The 23,745-nt window shown below is 33.9% G+C and overlaps 2 protein-coding genes across 5 annotated transcripts; one reads left to right on the forward strand and one right to left on the reverse strand.

Annotated features, from left to right (window-relative positions):
* Positions 1 to 9,880: 9,880 nt before the first annotated feature.
* Positions 9,881 to 15,501, forward strand: LOC115982522 (signal recognition particle receptor subunit beta-like). 2 transcript variants are annotated; one of them, XM_031105143.1, is made up of 7 exons: positions 9,881 to 9,971; positions 10,068 to 10,296; positions 10,418 to 10,500; positions 13,371 to 13,457; positions 13,715 to 13,863; positions 14,227 to 14,358; positions 14,961 to 15,501. In XM_031105143.1, exons 2-7 carry the CDS (start codon positions 10,095 to 10,097, stop codon positions 15,148 to 15,150), a joined length of 843 nt encoding a protein of 280 aa, XP_030961003.1. In that variant the 5' UTR covers positions 9,881 to 9,971; positions 10,068 to 10,094; the 3' UTR covers positions 15,151 to 15,501. The 2 variants fall into 2 exon arrangements, with proteins under 2 accessions (XP_030961003.1, XP_030961002.1); XM_031105142.1 differs by having other exon boundaries at positions 9,888 to 9,988.
* A 1,134-nt stretch (positions 15,502 to 16,635) lies between these two features.
* On the reverse strand, positions 16,636 to 22,781 carry LOC115982523. Of its 3 annotated transcripts, none has more exons than XM_031105147.1 (9): positions 22,382 to 22,781; positions 21,218 to 21,572; positions 20,567 to 20,600; positions 20,023 to 20,247; positions 19,428 to 19,517; positions 18,275 to 18,340; positions 18,086 to 18,177; positions 17,879 to 17,926; positions 16,636 to 17,217 (listed from the first exon to the last, which is right to left on the reverse strand). In XM_031105147.1, the coding sequence occupies exons 2-9, from the start codon at positions 21,541 to 21,543 to the stop codon at positions 17,100 to 17,102; spliced, it is 999 nt and encodes a 332-aa protein (XP_030961007.1). In that variant the 5' UTR covers positions 21,544 to 21,572; positions 22,382 to 22,781; the 3' UTR covers positions 16,636 to 17,099. The 3 variants fall into 3 exon arrangements, with proteins under 3 accessions (XP_030961007.1, XP_030961006.1, XP_030961005.1); XM_031105146.1 differs by having other exon boundaries at positions 22,507 to 22,780; XM_031105145.1 differs by lacking the exon at positions 22,382 to 22,781 and having other exon boundaries at positions 21,218 to 22,346.
* Between the last annotated feature and the right edge of the window lie 964 nt (positions 22,782 to 23,745).

A 23,745-nucleotide genomic window follows, 5' to 3' on the forward strand; every position in this document is an offset into this window, starting at 1 on the left:
AGTGGGTGAATGCCATGGTTGAGAAAGAAGATACTTTAAAGTTTGATTTGTGAGCCAGAGGATAATAGTGTGTGTATGTCATTTGATAATTGTATCTTTGACCTTAAGCTTCGCAAATCAAATGTACATAACTTAACATTGACTCTTGAGGCATTGTCATTGTTTGATGTCCATAGTTCAAGGCAAGCTTTGAGTTTTAAATTTTTTAAGACAAAACTTTTTCTCCTGAATGTTGTCATTCATGGTCATTTTATGTCATGTTGAACTTGATATCAGAATCATGTATGAAACATAGCTCCTACATGCACCCTTGGAAAGTGGCTTATAGTGTAGCTTATTCGCCTTCTCAAAAAAAGTGAATACTAAGGTCCCTATTCAAGTGGAAGCCAAAGCTTTTTTGTGCGCAGTGAAATTAGTAGGTCAAAAGTGGTTTTAGAATGTGGTAATTGAGGGTAATTCCAAAATTTGAGTTGAGGTAGTGACCAATAGCTCCAAATTAGTGCACTAGAGAATTGTTAATTTTGTTGTTAAAGTCAGATTGCTATATGCAAGATTTGACCGGTTGGAGTTTAATTGGGTGTATAGGAATGCTAATAAAGCTACACGTCTTAGAAAGATGGTTTTTGTCAAACTCTTTTCCAAGTTATTTTGGTGAAGGGATTGGTCCCTTAGGAAATATTGTCTTGGCATGACTAATTCTATCTTTACGTTTATTAGTCTAAATGTTAATTTCAATTTGTTTTTTAATTCATAATCAATAAGCAAACAATTTATTTAAATATATATATATATATATATAAATAAATATATATATATATATATATAATTGTGATTGTTTTTAAATGTACCGTGCATATGCACGGGATTACACACTAGTATATACTAAAATCAAGCGCAAAACATCAAGATCCACACGCACGCACAAACACTAAATTTCTCTATCAAAATTTTCACTCTAATTGATCCACTGGATCCATCAAGGTTGCCCATGAGCATTGGATTGTTTCTAAAATAGCTAAGAAAGCCGGTTTGCTAAAATTTTACATAAATTTCACCAAAACTTATTGAAATGTTATGTGAAATTGAAGTTTTGGTTTGTTATATTACTGATATTACTTTTTTTTTTTCTTTAAAGATGTGTGAAAAAGCGTTTTTTTATTAAATTAATCTCTGTTAACATTATGTGAATTTCTTTAGATCCTTTAAACATTTATGTCATACCATTTAGGGCAGGGCCCTTTGGACACTCTCTAGGGACGTCCAGCCAATATTCTTTGGTCTCTTTTATTCTTTGTTTATAGATTCTTAGATCTATTTCATGTTCTTGTGTTTTAAGATAGCCTCTTGGGTTGGTAATCTTGCTTTAATTTTGTTATCATGTATGGATTTGATTAATTATAGATTTGAGCTTTGGGTAATGGTTTTTTTTATTATTTAAATTTTGAGTTGGGTATGGGTTTGTTTGAGTAATCGTTTTACTTGCCTTCTTCTTTTTATTTTTATTTAAAAAAAAAAAAAAGACGTTTCATACTTTTTATAGTTGTTGATGTTTGGTTTCAATTCAATTCCTACGGAAGGGCAAGACCCATGAGTCAAGCTAAAAATTGCTGCCACGATTTCAATTTATTCTTTAATTCTAAATTGTTTCTTTCTTATTATTAGCTTTACTTATTTAACCTCTAATTTTGATTACACAATCTGTATCCTTATCAGTTCTTCTCTCAAATGTATAAATTTGCTAACGTTATTAACCCTATTTGGTTAATTAGATTAGCTACCATTTTTTATTTGAAGAAATTCTGAAATTAGAGAAGTTGGTATCTTAGAAAACATAAATAGTTGTTTGCTGTGTTAGTTTCATCTGGAAAAACTGGGTCCATTATGTTGACCTCATTTCAAGTTATCCTTATATATTTGAAATCTAATCATATTGGGCATGATTAGGACTCTTTAACTACCATTCACATCTGTACTTTTTTTGCATGTTTAAATTGATGGGGTTTCTGCAAGAAGAGCAATTTTGTTCGCTCAAGAAATTGGGATCAGTCATTCAATTTTTTTAGGGAGATTATCAATTCTCTTTCTAGGGGTGACGTGTTATGTTTAATTTTTGGTTACTTGGTAAAAGATATGTTGTCTTTAGTTTAATCTTTTCAAAGACTCTCATACTTATAGGCAAAGGCAATGTTGTAGCACGTGCTTTAGCTATGAAAGTAAGGTTTACCTTTATTAGTTTAGATGGAATCTGTTCCTCCAAACATTATTAATTTTGTCAGAGTTGATTTACCAACCACTTGAATAAATATCAAAAGGTTGGGGGGGGGGGGGGGGGGGTTCATGTGCTTCTGTTTATTTTTTACTTTATATGTATAGTTTTGTAAAGTGGTCAATTTTTATACATATATTATGTCATTGGCTTTGTAGATCATGGCTGATCTAGGATTGATAAGGATGGCCTATGAAAGCATGAAGAAGATGAGGCCTCACTACAAAACACGTGGGTCTTAGGCTGCATTTTTTGAAGCCGCATTTGCAAAAATGCAACTACAAACGGTCTAAAGCCGTGTTTTTTAAAAACACGGCTTAAAGCACACACGAGAGGCGCATTTTAAACATGCAGCCATAGAACGTGTCTAAAGTTGCGTTTTCTTGAGCTATAGCCGCATTTTTTGGGGTGGAGCTATGGTTGCGTTTAAAACACGCGGCCATAGGACTTGCATATTTTTATTATTATTTTTTAAATTCTTAACTATGGCCACGTTTAAAAAATGCAGCTCTAGCTTGCCTAAAGCTGCATTTTATAGACATGGTTTTAAATTTAGTCTGAAGCCGCATGTTTAAAATGCGGCTTCAAATTTAGTCTAAAGCCGTGTGTTTAAAATGTGGCTTTAGTTTGGGATGGGGCTACATTTCTTAAACATGGCTTTAGGTTTTGCCTATAGCCATAGGTTAAAAACGCGACTTTAGGCCTTGTATAAATAGCATAGTAAACAATGGACAAACCCTATTTCATCAGCCTCCATAGCCACGTTTTTCTTTTCTTTCTTCTCTTCTTCTCAAGTTGTCAGCTCTCACAGATAGCGCTCAAACTCTCATCCTCCACAAAGGCTTTAGCTTCACCGATTCCCATCATCCTCATCCATAAACTCTCACTGATTCATCAACCTCCTCACCGTCGCCACTGAAGCTCATGCACCATCGTCGAAGCTCACGCATCATTGCCGACCCACACACCATCGCCGACCCGATTCATCATCCTATATATATATATATAAAGAGAGAGAGAGAGAGAGAGAGAGAGAGAGAGAGAGAGAGAGAGAGAGAGAGAGAGTCTTCTTTAATTCCCAAACCACTTTCTAAGATCTTCAAAAAAACACCAGCGAGTTCTCAATCACCGAGTCGACTCAAGCGAGTTCACCCCCCTTTTCTCTCTTTCCTTCAAATTCCGATATTCAATTTCGCGATCTCCGATTATTTGATTCGTAATTCTGGATCTATTGTATGCAATTTTCAATTTCACGATCTGGGTCTTAGAGTTTTGTTTTTACTCATGAATTTCTTCTCAGATTTGATACATCTAGTTAGATTTTGGAGATTTAGAGTCTTTGAATTAGCTTCATTTGAATGTATTTATGCTCAATTTTGTTGCTTTTTTGGTTTTTTATAGCCACGTTTTAAACACGGCCATTGGTCCTGGCCTATAGCTGCGTTTGAAAAAGTGTGGCCATAGATCCCTCAGGCCAATAGTCACGGGGTTTAGGCCACGTTTGAATACGCGGCCTAAAAAAAGTGGCTATAGGTCAAATCGTCCTATAGCCATGTTTTTCTGAGCTATAGCCGCATTTTAAAAACGTGGCTATAGAAATTTTTTTTGTAATGCCTAAAGATTTGAAAATAAATGTGAACAGTTGAAGCATACCAATGAAAGAGGAGATGGCTAATGCCACACTTGAAGAGCTGGTAGCTGTGTGCCCATGTAGATGCACAGTTCACCTATGAATTGAATGCATTCATTTCTCTACGAGAAAGACGGATCAATAGTCTTTTCTTGACAATGATAAAAAGCTGAGTTTGAGCTGATCTCACATGGTAACTTAGGATGAAGGAGATTATATACAAGCATGATATTAGTTTTGTCATTTGTGGGAGTAATCATTTTGTGCTTGTGAGGCTTTTCATGTTAGTAAGGAGTGTGTGGGTATATATATATCAATAAAGAAGATAATTAAAAATTTGTCTTGGTAGAATTGAATGGTGAAAAAGAATGCATATGGCCAACCTAAATTTTTTTGGACTTAGGTTTAGTTGTTGTTGATACAATATATTATTTCATATAAAAAATATATAGAAAAATGATCCAAAATTAATCTATGTATAATAATTAGCTTATTAACTTAAAATATTAATTTAAATTAAACATGTCATTTGAATACTTAAGGGTAAATTCTAAATTGAGAAAATTAATGTAAAAAAAAAAAGACTAATATAATTTTTAAATCTAAATTCAACTTAAAGGGGATATTACTTAAAATTTTAATACTAATTCTATATCTCTTTCTCTATGTTTGAAACTAACTACCACCATAAATATATATATATATATATATATATATTAAAAAAATTCTTGAACACCATCACCACCTCAAACCCACTACCCACCACCACCACCAGAACCAATCACATTCTATGTTTGAAAAGAAAAACCCAGAACACCATTACCGCGTGTCTAAAACTCAACACCATTGGAGGGGAAAAAAAAATCAACCGACCCACGACCCACCAAGTAGTAGCCAAAATTAACCATGACCTACATCATAAACCCATTGAAATCATCACCAAAATCAACCCATGACCCAAAAAACTCAAAATCGATGACAGGCAAGATAGCAACAAGGCAAAGGCAACTAGATGGCATGTAGAGGTGTGATGGGCGAGATGGCGATGGGCAGTGGCAGTGAGATGTTGAAGGTTGGTTTGAATGAGAGAGAGGCGAGAAAGAAGAGGAATAAAAAAAAAAAAAAATTTATGTTTAGCATTTGGGTTCATACCATTCTAATGGTAGAACGGTACAGTTACAAATGCTTAAAAATTTTGGCTTTTAAAATATTTCATGTAGCTTGTTTTTTGGTATTTGGTATGCTAAATGTTAAAAATTTAGCATTTAGCATATGGTATGCTCTTATTGGACCCAAGATTGGAGCAAGGGCATTGAGGGAGGCCATTGTGCCCTCAAAAAATAAAATGCTCCTTCGTAAGACTTTCCCCCTCTTCCTCAAAGGGCCAAAACACCACTAAATTATGAGTTCAAATTTGGTAAGGATGAGGTGTGAAATTCATGTTTTATACCATCCATTAATAGATTGCCACATTAGCTTTTTACTTAAAACTTAATACATCTACCACACCTAATAATATCTCAATAAATGCCCAATTGAGTTGGATTTTCAAATGAGTGTTATAATTAATTGGGTGTAGTTGTATTTATTCTTTAATACGTGATATGATGATGTGACATGTTGAAATTGGAGAATGTAAAACTTAGGTTTTACACCACATCTTTATAGAATTTAATCTCCCTAATATTATATATATATATATTGTTTATTTTATGTAGTTCTTGGTGATATACTACTTTTATATAAATAATTTATATAAATATATTATTATTATTATTATTATTATTATTATTATTATTGTAGGGATGAAAGGCCCGGATAAGGATATTGAGCCATAGGCCGCACCCGAGGACGTCAAAGAACCTGAAAACAAACAAGTATTAGTGAAGACAAGCAGATTGTTGGGCCAAGGAAGAGGTCTAGTCATAATAAACAGGTGATGTTGTCCGAGGAGCCACCCTTCCTCGGCCAACAGAGTAGAAGCCTAAAGTCCGACCACCCATCAAGTACTGGGCAATGGGCAACCGTGCTTGGGAGGATAAGCTTCAAAGAGAGGTGAGTCAATAGAGAATTGAGAAATATCTGGGAAGAAAACTGTTACCACCGCATTGAATGCTCTGTACCTAACCAACTGGTTGCATTAATGTGAAAGTGATATTTGAACAGTGACTTCTAGCCTTACAGCTACCCACATAGACTTCAGGAAGGTGCTGATGAAACAAGTATCAAGGAGATTAGCAATTTGATCTACACATGGAAGGCTAAGATGAAAGAATGGAAGGGAGTATAAAAGGGAAGGATTCCATTACAGAAGGGATTATGAGAAACAAGAAAGAAAACTATTATGTAACCAAGAACTTTAATATTTGTATAAGTCTAAGAGAAATATATATGTAAGGACGCGATTCGTGGCGGACCGTAACAGTGTCGGGTTCGCACGTGAAAAGGCCCTAACAACATCATTTGTAGAGAGTGGGTTTGGAAGGCTAGGCCTTGATCGATAGGCGGTGGGTTTTTCGCGGTGTTCGTACCAGTTTAAGTTTTCCTACACCCCTGGAGTTTTTCTCCTGGAGGTGGGCTGGGAGGCTCTGGTTTTTGGCCATTTTTCCCAACCCCCTTCTTTAGGTTACTTATTTTTCCTTTTATACTCGCCTGCGTCCACTGTCCTTCGCCCACGTATAGGGTCAACCTTTCCAAAATTGATACTTGTCCCATCAGCCCATATTCAAAGTCGTTGGGGGTGGTTGTAAAAACTAAAGACTGCGGCTCTATCAGGTTCAGAGCATTGAATGGCAGTGAGAGCAGCTTTCCCTGGATATTTTAGATCTTTCGTCCTGATTTCGGTCCTATATCGTTTTTACCCTTCCTTCAGGGGGGGGACTTTGGGTTTGCCGAGGACTGAGCCGTCCTCGGCGATATCCATAGGCTATTTTGTCGAGCTTGGGCCATAGCCCTCCTCGGCTTGGGCCTTCGGATTTTCCCCAGGTAGATGGGCCTGGCCCGTAAATCATTTGGGCCCCACAATATACATAAGAACATACCATTCTCGGACTTGACCGAGGAGTGTTTTTCTTTTCAGCTTGTTTGCTCTAGTCATTCCAACACCAAATAGCCTATTGTGATTCGTATTTTAACTCATTAAACGTTCAGTAACAAATCCACTCTCTAACAAATCTATTGTTTTGGGCTTATGAGGCCATTGTTCAAATCTTTTGGGCTGTGGATCAAATCGGGTCCTTACAATTATTATTGTTATTATTGTTATTATTATTATGTCAATTTTTATTCAAAAATAGAAAGAAAATCTTTTCTATTTTATCAATGTATTAAAACTTATGCTAAAATATTGTTTTGGTAAACTTTGTATGGATTTCTTTTTTTGTCCTTAAATTTTAAAAAAGTTTTTTTTTTATCCTTAAACTTTTTAAAAATATTTATTTATAAATAATAGAAGGATGATTTTTAAAAAAAAAAATTTAAGTATGAAAATGTAACCCATACAAAATTTATGGACAAAAATAATATTCTAACAAAAAAAAAAGACAGTTTAACAAAAACTTTAAAACTAACAAATTAAACCTTAATTTTTTTTTTATAAAAAAAATTTTAATTAGAAAATTTAAAGTCTAATACTCCGCGAAGAAGGCAGAAAAACATATATGAAATTATTCAAGCCAAATAAAAAGAGAATCTATACCATCCTTTACATAGTTTGTAAATTGCAATTGCTATAGGGCCCATTTGGTAAGAAATTTCTAGTATCATTGTTTAAGTGTTGTGAAGATACATGTGTTGAAAAAATATTATGAAAATAGTGTTGTATTATTTAAACAATGAAGATTGTTGTTTAAAAAACAATACCAAACAACCCCAAATAAGCAAAAAAAAAAGACCAAGAGCGAAGACACTTATTAAACGGCAGTTTCATAGTAAAAGACCGTATACTCCAATTGAATCTATACATTCCTTCTCGCTTCTCAGTGAAGTCTAAGAGACATCAACTACAGAGTACAGTCTACTCCCAGAAACAGAGTCCGCAAAAACAGGAATTTGTAAACACAATCTATGGTTGCTAAATTCACGTAAACCAGGTCAGCCTAGAGCACAAATACCCAATTAATTCCAAAAGAATCGAGTTCCGTTTGAGACCACTAATTCCAATTTAGTACTGCTACCAGATAGATAGAAAATGAGTATCACACTCACACTCTATTATTGTTAAACTAGCATGTAGTCCGTGCTTACGCACGGAAATATTAACAATTGTGATGATAAGATGTTTATCTTAGTAGATTCAATTTCCACATTGAGCATTATGAATGGAAGTAACTTAACACCAACATTTAAAAATCAAATTGGACACATAGCACAAAATTAAACTACAATTAGAAATCAATTTGATTCAATTTGAATTCTAAAATTGAACTTCAACTTAATATAATATATATGATTATATTTTTGTCACTTTTAACAAATTAACAAAATCTTAATCCAGACACACTAAAAACTATTAAAAAATAAGAACTAATCATTGAGCTTGGAATCTTCTTGGAGGTGCCAATGAAGCGCTAATGTATGAGAGTGTGAAGCAAGGAAGAGTGGGATTGAACATTGTGTTTGAACCCGACCTTGCTCTAAAAAATCCGTAAGGAGGAGGAGAGGGCAGTGTGTGGATCTAGTTGGTAGAGGTTGAGAGAGGAGGAGACATGGTATGAAGATATGGAATTAGGAGGAGATGATGTTTTACTTTTATAGTCTTTCTCGTTGGACTCTTTGGTTCTGGTTGTGGGATTAAAAGAGCTCCAGACTCTATTGAGATCACCCATAAAAGTGTGCAGGTGAGATGTTCTTGCTTGGCCAATGAGTATTATTATTGTGGTTTTCTTGGCTTCCGTGTTAAATATTAATGCATCATTTATTTGGGTACAAAAATTAGAAAATTTAGATAAGATACATGACACAAAATTGGAGTCCAATTTATAATCTCCATGAAAGTGTGCAGGTAAGATGTTTTTGCTGAGGCCAATGAGCATTATTATTGTGGTTTTATTGGCTTATGTGTTAAATGTTAATGTATCATTTATTTGGGCACAAAAATTAGAAAATTTAGATAAGATACATGACACAAAATTGAAGTCAAATTTATAATCTAATTAAAATTTTTTTTGAGTTTTGGTTAGGACAAGTGGCGCAAAATTGAGAATCCAATTGAAATCTAATTGGATTTTCTCTCTGCTTCACCTATTATTATATATATAGATTGTTTGAGTTTATTATTGGCTAAAATGTAAATTACACACTCTAAATTTTACTAAAATTTATTTCTTAAAAATAAAAAGAAACATTGAGTTTTTTAAGTTTCACCTTTATTCAATCAAAGCATTTTGATTAAAAAAAAAAAAGTGAGGAGAAGGAAAATATTAAGATTTTTATTTTTAAAATATATATTTTTTAAAATAATAATTTTTATAATTCTTATGTATTTTTTCCTTATAATTTTTATTTCATGGTCAAGGGTGTTACCATGTTAGTTTAATTTGACGTAGGAATTAGTTTACTATATTTTTTAAGTTTATGGTTTAATTTGTTACCTTTCTTAAAGTGAAATTTTAAGATAAGAAAAAAACTTAAATGAAAAATAAACTTCTAAATTCCATCATTTTTCATTTCAATATTCTAAATTTCAAAACTACTCGATTCAATCTTCCGTCAAAGTGCCGTTCAATTACGTTTAGGCCTGATTTTAATATTTGAGTTTTGGGGAGTGAGGTTTGGTTTTTGTGCTCTTCATATAAGGAACGACACCGTTTGGGCATTAGTTTTTTTTTAAAAAACATTAACAGCAGCACTAGACGGAACTTTAACAGAGGACTGAATTGAAATATTTTGAAATTAAAAGGACTGAAATGAAAAATAATGAAACTTAGAGGTGGGTTTTGCATTTTAGCAAAAAAAAAAAAAAAAAAAAAACAGTAGTCAAGAGTGTGAGAGAGATCTGAAAGAAAAGGATCGTTATATTCTAGGGCTTTGAATAATCTTTTATGTTTCAATTTGTTTCCCTGCAAATAGTTTCTGGTGAGACTTCCATTTACGTTAGTAATTTCGACCTTAATCGAGTTCCAGTTCCTGTCTCTGTGTGTGTTTTTTAACATTAATTTGTGTCTTGTTCAGTTTTGTGTGTTAGTGTTGAGGAAAAAAATGGAAGGAACAGAGCAGTGGAAGTATCAATTGGAGCAGTGGAAGAATCAATTTGAGCAGTGGAAGAATCAATTGGAGCCGTGGAAGAATCAAGCGACGCAATGGTTGAACCAAGGGATTGAATATAGTCATCAGATTCCTCCAACCCAGCTCTACTCTGCTCTCGCTGTTTTGTTATTCACAATCCTCTTCTTCCTATTCAGTATTGCTCTCTCTCACATTCTTTGAAACCCAAAGTTTTCATTTTTTTGATGTTCAATATATTCAGTGAATCTTGAAAGGTTAGTAATGTCTTCTGTTTTTTAAATTGCTTTGTGTGGCAGTTCGGTTGTTCAAACGTGCGAAATCGGATACAATTGTGTTAACTGGGCTTAGTGGGAGTGGGAAAACTGTTCTATTCTATCAAGTAAGCACTTAGCATTGTTGGATTTGTGTTCTTGAAATGTGTTTCTTTGTGAAGAATTTGATAATTCATTGCGTTCATAATAAACATTGATAGTGAATTGGCTGAGGCAACAAAGGGTTCGCATGAAGGACTTTTAGGTCCAGTGCAACAAACGTTTTCTGCATACTTGTCTTTTTTTGCTCTCATAACTTAATTTTTGGGGTACACGGCACCAATCTATTTGGGCAAACTAGTAGGGTAGGAAAGTTTTGTCAAATAACACATGTATGTATACAGTGTAGTGTTAATGTAAACCCAATTACTCAACTATTGTATTCTTATTTTTTTTTTTTTTCAATTTGATTGAATCGGGAAATTTAGCTATTTGTATTATAAATTTGGATGTCCCACTGTTGATCCAAGATAAGCAGTCTCAACTCATGGGCATTAATGGGTTGTTACTTATGCAGTGAGCTGCAGTTTCTACTCATTATAACGTCTATCAAATATTTTTTGCTTTTAATTTGGAATAATGTCTCCTTACATTTCTGCAACAAACCTTACATATCTCGAGCATGCCATTTAGACTATTATATTGGCCAATCATGTAGTATTATGTCTTGATGTGATTCATTATGTTATATTGCATTTTTTGTTAGAAGAAGGTTTACATTTTCACCTATGGGCACAAGGAACTATCTAGAATCTGACACTTCATGTGAACACCACTAGCTAAATAATGTAGATTAAGTGTCTTGGATAGTGATTCATCCGAAAGAATAGAGAAAGCGTTCTTAATCTATAATTTTTCAAAACCCATGGATTAGGAATACATTGTGAGATGGAAGAAATAATTGTCATGATGTAAGCTGTAAATTTTCATTTTCATTTTAATTTTTTTATACACACGAAAAGGTTTTGAATTTAATACTTCACCCTTTATACCATTGTAATGGGAGAAGGAAGTGCTGTTTGACCTACAGGTCATTGGCTTGAAAAGTATTTCATGGTGCCCCAACTATTATTTTTAGAATCTTTGTTCTGTTAGTTATATGCTCTGAATCTGATTGGGGCATCTAATGAGCTAAATTTTGCTTTGATTTCCCCAAGCGAGATCCCCTTTAAAAGTTACCTTTGACATTAAACTTGGTAGGCAAACAATATCCAACCTGTTGGGCTGATAAAACTTCATAAATGTAATCTTTGCATCTATGAACCCATACTGCAAGTAGAAATATGGCTTAGTTGAGTAATAGTTGTTCAGTTATGTAGGAGTCGTATTTCTGTTATGCCTGTTGAGGCGCCATATTGTTGGAAATTCACGGCCAAGAGGCTTCAGGCTTTGTTTGAGGACTCAGGTTCTGTTGCATAGCTGTTTGTACCATAAAATTGGTACCTTCCCTGCCTTTGTATTGGTTAATAACAGCAGCTAAATAAATATGTGGCCTTGCAAAATGCCACATGTTGAAATTATCCTTTCTTTAACTTTAAAGTTCACCTGTTAAGGCAGCATGGAGTAGTTGTAAGTTATTACTTAAAAGAGAATATGGACACACCAAATTGGGTGAATGAGTACTGGAGACACTTTGTCATGGACAACGAGAATTACATACTATGGTTGGGGCTGGGGAGTTTGGTGTCATGGTGAAGAATAAGTTTTATTTAATTTTTTGGTTTTCTTATATTCAATGATATTGGGGAAGAATTAGTGGGGAGAGTCTTGTCGAGTTTTGTTGTTATTCTTAGCTAAATAATTAGCAAAGAATAGGATATTTTTGTGACAGCTGAATGAGCAGTCTTTTGAATATTGGTTGTTTAGTAATTTGTACAGTTCAAGCTTCATACTTTATAGCACAATTTATTTTCTTCAATTCATATATTAGTGTTAATCTATAGATAGCCCATGCTTGTGGTTAGTCAAAACCCTTATCATTTCATTTATCATCATGCCATGGCATTAGAGGTAAAATAACTTGGATGGCCTTTGGAGAGAAGTATTTTCAGTGCGCTTATCTTCAGTAAAAGAGTCTTTTTTTCCCCTAAGCAGAACAAGATTACTTAGTTCATGGAGTTTTTAGAAGTTTGTTTCTAAAGAATGCAATAGTTTTCCTAACCTGCACTAGAAAAAAAGAAAGAAAATGGAAATGATTCAGATATTATAATCACTTGTGTTAGAGGGCTTTGTAGTAAATAATATTAGGTGAGCTTTGAATTTTAATTTCATTACTGTTATGTTCCTATGATGTTTACTGTTGCTCAAATATTTTTTAAAATCTCATGTTCAATAGCTTTCCCATGCATCACACATGTTAGCGACTAGTTAAATTATATGGTTGAATGCTTAATGAAAGACTAGAAAACATTATTTTGTGCTGTTCAGCAACCTGGAAGTTCTATTCCTTGGTCTTTGCATTATTTGGTTATTTATTTATTATTATTGTCCAATTTGTTCTGAAGCTTTTGGAGTGTCGGAGAGTGGCAGTTAGGAACTTAGGAAATAAAGTGTAGTGTTGTTTATAAGGCGGTGATGTTATGCTTGATTTAGTGCCTTTGCAATAGCACAGTGGTTGAGCATTCAAGGTGATTGAACCTTTTATCCACAACATTAGATGGTGTTCCTTCAATTTTTATTTTATTTTTAATATCTCGGGCTCTTGGTCCTTTCAGTAGTGATTCTTCTATGCTCTGTTTTTAATTTTAATTTTATAGGCTGACTTTCCCGTTATTGGCATCATGTTTACTAGGGGCTTCCCTTTTTTCTCCTAAGAAGCTTTTATTTAGCAGAACCCATATACTCCTCATATTGCTACTAATTAATTTATTACATGACATAGTTTATGCCTTACAGATGTCAATCTTACCTTTTATGCATGGTTTTATGCTTGGTCCAGCTTCGGGATGGCTCTTCCCATCAGGGTACTGTTACATCAATGGAACCAAATGAGGGCCTGTTTGTGCTTCATTCTGAAACAACAAAGGTATCATATTTTAACTTCTTTTTGTAAAACCAATGCATGAGCAAACAAGTGCAGCCAAATGTCTCTGTGCATACTGATTTTCTCAAATCACACTTCTTCTGTATAATGAGAGAAAGCATGCCAACTCCTTCAACTGTCATGTGAACATAAGATTAATTCTAGTAGTTTCTTTCCTTGTCATTATATTGTTTTTTATTTATTGGTTATTGAATCTCAGAGTCAATTGAACTGAACCTTTCTATCTTTCCATTTGACAGAAGGGAAAAATAAGGCCTGTTCATCTGGTTGATGTTCCTGGACATTCTCGTCTTCGACCCAAGCTAGATGAGTTCTTGCCTCAAGCAGCAGGAATTGTTTTCGTGGTGGATGCTCTGGAATTCTTACCAAACTGCCGTGCTGCTTCAGAGTAAATGATTGTTATTTATTTTTGGCCAAAGCCACAATATGTGGTTAAAAAATACTGTTCTTTTCCCATCATTTACTAATTTTCCACATCCTGCAACCATGACTTGGACCTCATGGGTCCCCAATGAGTCCGAGCTCATCCTTATGTGTGAGCAACACATGGTTACCATGGGAATCGGTGTACTTCTTTTGGGGTGGGCATTGGATCTACTCTTATGGGCCTCACCCTCCCCTCCTCTCCTTAATTATCTTAGCCCAAAAGAAAAAGAAAAAACAAAACAGTTAGTGAACAAATGGAAATTAGAATTGACAAAGAGATATGTTGCACACAAGGATACTAACATTTCTTACTTGATTGCAAAAGGTACCTGTATGACATCTTGACTAAGGCAAGTGTCGTGAAGAAGAAAATTCCAGTTCTCATTGTCTGCAACAAAACAGACAAAGTGACAGCACATACCAAGGAGTTTATCAGGAAACAGATGGAGAAGGAAGTGTATGGCTTCTAAGTTCTTTTATATCGAATTGTTCATAGTTGATTACATTTATTGCACATTTTGCAAGCTGTGTATGGGATTAAACTGCTTGTTTTGCCACAATTTGCTACGATTTGCTCTACATTATTCATAGATGAAGAAGAGATATCTCTCCATTATGTAAGAAAATGTTGCATTAGTATTTTGGATTGTCATCCTTGAGTCACTGCGAAAGTGGTTGTTCGATGCAATATCTTTTGTGTGTCCTTCATTCTCAGCTCACTGGATGGTGCTCTATATATTTGCAAAATACTTATGACATGTATGCATTAAGTTATTCTCTTGATGTTTCATCCTTGATCAATTGCATCTTATTGGACATTTTTGCAAGTGGTTGCTTTTGATTATGATTCGCTCTAAGTAAATTATAGAAGGAAGAGATCTTTGCCATTACACCAATTGTCTTTCAAGAAAATTCTGCTTACAGTATGATCATTGTGATTTTCATTCATAATCCTTCAAGAGTTAGTTGTTGAATTTGGATTTATATTCCTTAGCTGAATGAAATTACAATGTGATGCTTATGACTCATATTTCTAACATATTTTCTATCTTTTGACAGTGACAAATTAAGGGCATCAAGAAGTTCAATTTCAGAAGCTGACATTGCAAATGACTACACACTTGGGATACCTGGAGAAGCATTTTCTTTCTCTCACTGTGATAACAAAGTTACTGTTGCAGAAGCTTCTGGTTTGACTGGTGTGACAAATCAGGTGGAACAGTTTATCAGGGAACATGTAAAGGCCTAGCAAGATGTTCTCTAGATTTCTTGAACTGTGATGTTTTTGCCTCTAGAGCTTGCTTGAGTATTCATGCTGTTTGGAAAAGCTCTAGGAAGCTTTAGACTCCCAATTGAACTTCAAGGAGAGAAACGAGGGGAAAAAAGTGGGCAGAGATCCATTTGGGTGCATGGTAGTGGTCTGGTCAGTGAATTTGACAATGAGATACAATTGAATATGTTATTTTATTTAATTTAAAAATCTAGGAGTATTGACTGTAGTTGGAGTAATCATGCCTTTGCCTCTCCAAGCTCACCAACTAGTTTTTGACCAACTGCATGACTTTTGATTTCATTTGCATTATCCATAGTCTTTCGTTGATCTTTGCCTTGTTTGTGGTTCATTCTATTTTAATGAATCATGGGCCACTCCATCAATTTTCTGATAATATGGAATATCACAGCTCCATCACAATAATCTAGGACTAGACCATACCAAAGGCCAAATCCCCTAATTTGGAATGTAATGTTGGCATGACATTGCGTTCCAATTTCCAAAACCCAGTTTAATGGTGTGTATTATTAAGTAATCGACCAATTCAACCCTATTTCTGGAATCCTTACATCACAGATCACAGTGTTCTTTTGATGAAACAGACTGTCTCAATTATATTCAATGGAAATAGTAAACAGTAGTAATCCACTATTTTACTCGTTTGAGCATTATGAGACATGTTTTATCTTAGTTGAAATTGAAATTATTCATAGTGCTTTAAACTTCCATCACTTAAAAAGTGGATCCCACTTGTGAATCTTTATATGAAAGGAAGTACATTTGTGAATGGAGTATTTCTCTCGGGAGATGTTTATTACAGTGTGTTTTCATAAATTGAAATCGTGACACGTGTTTAACAGATTTTACCATTTCTCTCATCTTAGTATATTAAGGATATTGTCAATCTAATTGGTGTGTTTATCTTCAGTTAATCAAATTTTACTATGGAATTCTAAGAACAAATTCTTCCAACCTTATAAGACCTTGTACAAATCTACTCGATTGTACGACATGTTCTTCAAATTTATTGCGAAATTCATCAATGGTTGCATTTTGGTTGATATTCAACAAGGGAAACCCCGTTGGATCATTTTCTATATGCCTATCAAATCCAACATATAACATGAGAAAAGGCAGTCCCAAGTTACAATTTTGTAACTCACAGCGTGTATACTACGTATTTGTCAAGGGCAACAGTAGCGTTGTGGTTAATGAAAGAATAGTAAACTGAGTGTTTCTTTACTTCAAATCAAAGAAAAGGGGTGAATCTGAAAAGAAATGTTATTACGGAAAAACTTTGCCGAAATCCGTTACTAGTCAAGATCAGCGTTATCAAAGTTATAAAGTATTAAAGAGTGGGAACAACTTTATAGAGAAAACAGAAAAGTCTCTTTCAAAAAAAAAAAAAAAAAAAAGGCAGGGAAATGGAAGAATCATTACAAGCTAAAGACCAATACTGTGGACTTCGAATTTGGCAATGGAGATAGATATAACAAATATAGCAATCCTGAGGTAACCAAACCATATGGCTGATGATAACTTAGTTGAACTCATTTACAAATCCCCCATTAAATAATTCATGAGTGCTTGGCAGGTCAAAAATGAAGTAGAATTGAATTGAGAAACAATTAACAATGTTTGGCAATTTATCCAAGCACATAAATATTTAGGACATATACCCCCTCTGGTGGACACAAAAACATGCTTGTCTGATTTGTATCCTGGGAAAAATAATGATCACCAGCTTATCAACAATTTTTACATCCTTCCATTGCTGCTCGATGTAAAAAATAATGACACTAGCAGCAACTCTCTTAGAAGATGAATACTGAACTAGTCTTTCATATGAAATGGTGTGGACCCTTGTTTTACGCTCAGACCCTTGTAATTAACATGGTCGAGGGCAGCATTAGGCTTCTGTTTCCTCAACTAATAATCTGATACGAATTTGGAAATGATCTTGACAACCATATGCGCTTCAACCTAAGGATTAAAGCAAAGATGAAATAGCATGGAAGATGCATCAACCCCACTGCGAAGTACCTGCAAAATCCACAATGGCAGCAGAATGGTAGGATTATGAGAAGCAATAGAATAGTAGATACATTTTGGTGAGATTAGTCTCATCTTCACAACAGTGGAGAGTTGCCAACTGAACATTGGAAATCGCACAACCGGTGCTGCCATCCTTTCAATAGTCTCTCTCACTCACAAAGCAACATAATATATTTTTTCTTTAATGTGGAGGCATATTATTGGCAATAGATTATTATTATTTTTTTCTGATGACATGGAGTCTCACCAAGGCAGGCCCTTTGGACCCACCCTTGGCACTTGCAATGATAGAAATCTACCAGATATAGTACTTAACCTAAAAGTTAAAAAGACCAAGTTATATAACATCTGGACAATCATTATCTGATAACATGATTCCAGTGATTTGAACTGCACTCAATGAGATATTTGGCTGCCATCTAAAGGAAGAATGATATTATTGAGGAAAATTTCTTGCATTTTGGTGGCATAGATGGCCAATTGGCAGTATATATGATTTCTTCAAAACTTTTCTTTTGTCTATGTTTTTGGAAAACAAACTTGTCTTTTCATGTTGAGAGTTAAATGCATGTTTTTCACAGAATAAGGAGGTTCAAGAATAATAGTAGTATTAGCAATAGTAATAATTAAATAGATAATGACACCATACCATAAGGGAGCATATGGAGATGACAAATCAAGAAATGGATATGGCCACCTGTAAAAAAAAGAAACAGAAAAAAGAAAATGTATAATTAAAATGACAAAGTAACTAAGAACATAAGAATAAAAATGGAGAGGGAGAGAGAATAGCAACAACAAAAACAACATTATCAAAAGTATAATAATAGACAACTAAATGGGAAAAATGTTTTACCATATAGAAATACATGCATGGATGACCCATTGGAAAATGACAAATATAGCTGTCCACAACACAAAATATGCAATCCGAAACTTCGGAAATCGCTGGGCCAAAGAGATATATAGTTATAAACTTGCAACTGATCATTGAGAAGATTAAAATAAGTAGAAAACAATACAACCATTGACGAACCAAACTTACCACACAATTTAACATTGTTTCACCAAGCAGGAAAACAGCATTGAATGAGTGCATACTAGCAAGCAACTGCAATTGAAACAGCAACACATTCCTCAAATGAAAGGGATTCATTATTAGTGATACAAAGAGAAACTCAATTTGTATTACCTAAAAGAGCGAGAGGGAGGGAGCAAATGATGGGGGAAGTGCAAAGAAAATTTTATTTTAATTTAGTCCTGTTTAATTTTAAAAGTCAAGTGTATCTTTATTAGTCAATTGGATTTTGTTTTATGTCTTATTAGGTAATTAGGTAATTAGTATTTTATTCAATTACCTAGAGTTAAAGGGTATTTTTGTTATTCAATAATTGAGAATTTCCTAATCAGTTAGATTAAGGGTTTAGTTTTAGTGGGCTATATAAGCAGGTTATTGTACTCCTATGGAGAAAAGTTTACGATGAATAAAATTTCTTTTGGATTTTTTTTTTCTTTTCAATTGTCTGGTGTTTGCCTCTAGCCAACTGTAGGTGCTAACTCCAAGCAATCCTAGGTGTTGATTTCTAGGGTTTTTCTTTCTTCTTTCGATTTTGCTGTAGAATTTCAATTGTTTTTGTCCTGTGTCAGCAGGCATGATGGATGTGACATTTGCATAAAACTGCTAACTCTTTGCTTTCTGCTTGTTTTGAGGCCTGACTTGCTAAATTGCAGAAACAAGAAAATATAGTTGAAAGGAACTGAGTTTACTGCCTTCAGCCCCACAAAATAAGACAAAACTTGTCACTGCCAATACCCCCAAAGATCTTTCTCAAAACCAAAACTCATTTTTCTGCTTTCAGGGTTTGGTGGTTTTGGGAAGGGGTAGAGAAGACTTCAAGATCAATGAAATGTCAGGGTCCAATTCTGACTTAAAAGTTTTTTCTTTCAAGAACAACCAAAGTCCTTGATTTAAACCCTTTCCAAATGATACCATATCTGTCCTATCAGTATTCTATATTTAAAGCATATCCCTTTTTGGCTAGTAAAAACATCTCCTTCAAAAGGGCATTAGAATTCAACCTTAAAGACAGCAAAAAGGGCGAAGGGGTCTGAACAAGGTATGGTTTGCATGTACAGAAACATAAACAGTTAAATTATAGGAAGCAAACCAGGCGTGTGATGATAAGGTCTGTACTTACAAAATCCAGTTTATACTCGTTGGACATAAGAAAAGGATAAAGAATGAGCCAAAATACGCAGTCGGTGAGCGTCACAGCACCTGCACACATCTATAGGTAGAAAAAAAATGAAGTAGTAGATATAGAACCACTTAAGATATGTTTACTCGAGTATTAAAAGCAAGTTAAAAGAACAGTAGTTGCCAAATGTGGTTAAACTCATACAGATAAGCAATCAATGACAGCATAGTGCTCAAGATTAGTGAACCATATATATTCTTAAATTTCCTCAGGAAAAAAAGAATAAGAAAAGAAAGTTCATAAACTTCTCTGTTCAACTGGTAAGGGTAGGAAAAAAATAAATACATAAATAAATAAACACAAGCCAGGTATTCCATTCTCAGTACTAACTAATCAAGGGAATGTACAAAACAAAACCATAGCAAGTTTAACATTTTTTCTCCCCTAAAGAATCAGCTCGTTAAAATTACAGTCCTAACTAAAGGAACAAGATGAAGAGAATATAGAAAACACTGAAAGCAAGAAAGAAACTCGAATGACATAGTTTAAATTCATACAAAAAAATTTAGCAACTGAATTTTAGAAGAAAAATCACCTGAAAAATGATTTGAAAGATATAACCCCATACACCTGCAGTCTGGCGAGAATGAGGTGCTTCATGGGTATCTGGACTCTTGGACATATTGGCCATATCTGCACTCTGTCCTATTGTGGGAGCTAAATATGTTCCTTGCTCTGCATCTGAACTTGCATGATCAACCTCATCGCCTCCAACTCTACTGTGCTTGAACAATCCATAAATGGAGAATAAAGATCCAAGCTACAAGTTGAAGTTGAAACCATAAGAACTTATGAATGATGATGTAAGGTAAAATTGAACACAAGGAGCTACCATACTCCCAAAATCAATTAATGACATTGAAGACAGATGGCTGTTATGTGTTCCCAAGGAGGAACTCAATAGCCAAGTAGTGCAGCAAACATCTTTAGACAAGATGATTAATAAAAAAGAATAAACAATAATTTAACTAGTCCAAAGAACAAAAGAGGTTTATGTTCCAATTTCATCTCTATGAGACTTTACTACAATTTAAAAACAAGGATCTGTACAAGAGTGTTTTTAGAGTTGAAAAGTATACCGCAAAATAGATCGTGACCAAAGTAAATGTCCACCTGTGCAACACCCAAAAAAACAAAATCACAAAAAATATAGTCAGCAAAGTGATCATTTCTTTTTATTACTCATGATCAAACTTGAGACTTGAAAGCTAGTTAAAGAAATACTGCCTCATTGAAAAACCAATCTCAAGATCCCTTCCCCACCCCAACCCCCAACACCCAACAAAAAAAAAAACTCTTTTTCCTTTTCAGATTGTTCATGGAGGTATTGAAATTATTCACACAGCAAAAAAATATAAAGTATAATAAGGAACCATTGCAGCATCTGACGTAAGCTCTTTGTTATTGACAAAAGTACACAATATATTCTCTCAAAGGGGTTTTCAAAAATCCATAAATTGAAACCGTGCTCCACTATAATGTGAAAAAGTATACCATTATCTATTTACAGCATGCCGAATAACCCGCTAAAGAAAAATTAGGGCCCCCCCACTCAGGTTGCACAAGAATTGAAGAATAATGCAGATTGTGATACTTAAAGCAGGAAAGTATCAATTGGTGACATCTAAAATCACAATACAAGTTAGAAGAGATTTCTTTAAGTGTACCTTAGGTACATATATTTCCAGGTAAATAGATGAAAGATAATAGATGGGACTAGGATGGCTTACTGAGTGTAAAAGAAAAAAATGCCACCTCCAGCGTCAGCAACATCTGCGATGAGCAATGCCAAAAGCACAATCAATGCTATCATTCTGTAAACAAGCAGCCAGGCAGGATGGATTCCTTTAAGACATGTCTTCCAGGCTTCATCCTCGTACAAAGTCCCTGATTTTTCTTGCTGATTTTCTCTCCTCTCTGGTCTGGACTTGTTGAAACCTTCATATTTCCATATTAGAAATGATGCCAAAACCATCGAGGCTAAGACCCATAGTGCACAGAGGAAAAACCTCCAGTTCAACCAATAACTTGGAGTGTTTGTATCAGTACTAGTCATGACAGGCTCCCAAGTATGGGTTGAAGATCCTGTTAAGAATCTAAAGATATTACTTCTACTTGCTTCACTTTTTATCATATTTTGTAGTTTAATTCCCAGAGCCAAATGTTGGGTGAAAATTGAATTCAATACCAAGTGCACAGATAAATGATGGTGAAAATTTTAAAAACCAAAAAAGGTTATTCTTAAAATTTGATGACTTGAAACTATAAAATGGGGAAACAAGTTTTATGAAAGAAAAACAAAAATGTAATCAAGATTCCAAAAGAAAAAAAAAAAAAAAAAAAAAAAAACAAGAAGCATGTGCCTGCTATGCTAAGGGTTCAATGAGATTACGGTGGAAACTCAAACATCTGAATTTTCCACAAACACTTCAATTGCTAAACACATTCTAAAGATTAAAACTTTGAAGAACCCAACAAATTTACAATACAAACTACTATGCCTCAATGAAATGGAACCCAAATCACAATTTTTTTTTTATAAGTAAACTTTACTAATGAATAAAAAAGAACAAGTCCCAGTGTCTAAAAAAGAAAAGAAAAAAGAAAACAACAGGAAAAACAAATGGCTAACAAAGGCCAGACTTCAAAAATTCAATCCCAACATAATTCAGTTTAAGAATTTTCACTGTGAGTGTTATGCAAGTAAGGAACAAACAACACAAGGAACTAAGAACTAACACGGGTTCTCTTCTCCTTAATATTATCATACACAAACAGAGATTCTTTACTTTGGATTGGTTTTTACCCAAAAGGTCATGATCAAATAATAATAACAATAATAAGAAAGAAAAAACACGTAAATTCCTATAGAAAAAGAAAGGTGTGGCACTTACGGTTTCGCCAAACTAAAATGCAGAGAGAACAGAGGTGTCAAATGTTAAAAAAGAAGATGCTTTGCTTCTTTCTATTGCAATTAAAAGAGAGAGAGAGAAAGAGAGATTTGGTACAACACAACAACCTTTTACGAAAGACAGGAATGCTTTCGTTGTCTGATGTAGCAGACTTTTCTGGGATTGGAGAAGATTCAACAGAGAAGATAACGCACTACACACTTTTTTTTCTTTGATTTTCCTCTCTCACAATGGATTTTATTTACAACATGGGTTTGGTTTTATTTGGAGAGAGAATGCAAATCCTATACGGAACCAGAAAACCCACACACAAAGAGACACAGACACAGTAGAGTCACACGTTCACCGAATTTTGGACAGGTAGTAATTAATAATAATAATACCTACTCAAATGGAAACAAAATACACTGTTTCTTTCTTTATGTTTTTTTTTTTAAATAATAATAATAATTTTGATGCAGAATTTGGGTCAGTCTTTGCCTTTCCCTTTTCTTTTGTCAACAGGCTATGATGGTGGTGTTAATTTATTCATCCCAACTCCCAAGTACTTGGAGATGAATAAAAGGAGAATTTTTTTGGGCAAAGAAACGGTCCCAAGCCACAAATTGATCAGACCGTTCACAAAATCTTGCTATACATGCCAAAAAAAAAAAACATTTTTTACAACATTTTATATGGAGGCACCCTTATTTGTCATGACTCTTCCATTAAAAAGACATGTCATTTATATAACAATCTTATAAGGTTGGTGTGAACTTTGAATATTTGGATTTGTATTTGAATTTTAAAGTAATAACTTTAAAATGCCTTAATTCTAAATTTATAAATATTGAAGTATATCATATGAATTTTTAAAATTTTATGAGTTCAGAAATTATTTCAAATTCAAGAATTTTAAGATTTAAATTTTTTTTTGTAGATTTGTCAAATCCAAATTTTTGACTCTTTGTAAACTACACAAATAAAATATTTAAATTTTAATCACCAAAATTCAAATTTGTATATCCACATTTTGCCATTCAAACACACCATAAATATATATGACTGTTTAATTCACGCATGTGTATTTGTAAAGTTAAATCATGACCTTGTCATGATACAGTTTATAAAAATAAAACACACAGTATGTATGTTGGACTAATATAATATTTATCCAAAAGTATAAACAAAATTATTAGAGTGGGAAAACAATAACCCAATCTTTCTTTATAAACTATTCAGCAAAAAAATCTTTCCTTATAAACTTTTCACTTTCTTTTGATGAATAGATGAATATACCTTATCTTTTATTTATTGCCACAAATATTTGATTGGCCAAACCCACGTGATCTAGCTTTCGGAAAAGA

This window comes from Quercus lobata, chromosome 3, assembly GCF_001633185.2.
Source record: "Quercus lobata isolate SW786 chromosome 3, ValleyOak3.0 Primary Assembly, whole genome shotgun sequence".
Classification (NCBI taxonomy): domain Eukaryota; kingdom Viridiplantae; phylum Streptophyta; class Magnoliopsida; order Fagales; family Fagaceae; genus Quercus; species Quercus lobata.

What these genes read in the sequence shown, in the direction of transcription:
- LOC115982522 (XM_031105142.1), top strand. Translation starts at nt 9,938, where the DNA reads ATGTTTCAATTTGTTTCCCTGCAAATAGTTTCTGGTGAGACTTCCATT. An exon ending in AATCCTCTTCTTCCTATTCA is followed by an intron (nt 10,297 to 10,417) that starts GTATTGCTCTCT and finishes TTTGTGTGGCAG; the next exon opens with TTCGGTTGTTCAAACGTGCG. An exon ending in AAACAGATGGAGAAGGAAGT is followed by an intron (nt 14,359 to 14,960) that starts GTATGGCTTCTA and finishes ATCTTTTGACAG; the next exon opens with TGACAAATTAAGGGCATCAA.
- LOC115982523 (XM_031105145.1), bottom strand. Translation starts at nt 21,621, where the DNA reads ATGATAAAAAGTGAAGCAAGTAGAAGTAATATCTTTAGATTCTTAACA. An exon ending in ATTTTTTTCTTTTACACTCA is followed by an intron (nt 20,601 to 21,217) that starts GTAAGCCATCCT and finishes GGTGTTGCACAG; the next exon opens with GTGGACATTTACTTTGGTCA. An exon ending in ACGAGTATAAACTGGATTTT is followed by an intron (nt 18,341 to 19,427) that starts GTAAGTACAGAC and finishes TTTCAATTGCAG; the next exon opens with TTGCTTGCTAGTATGCACTC.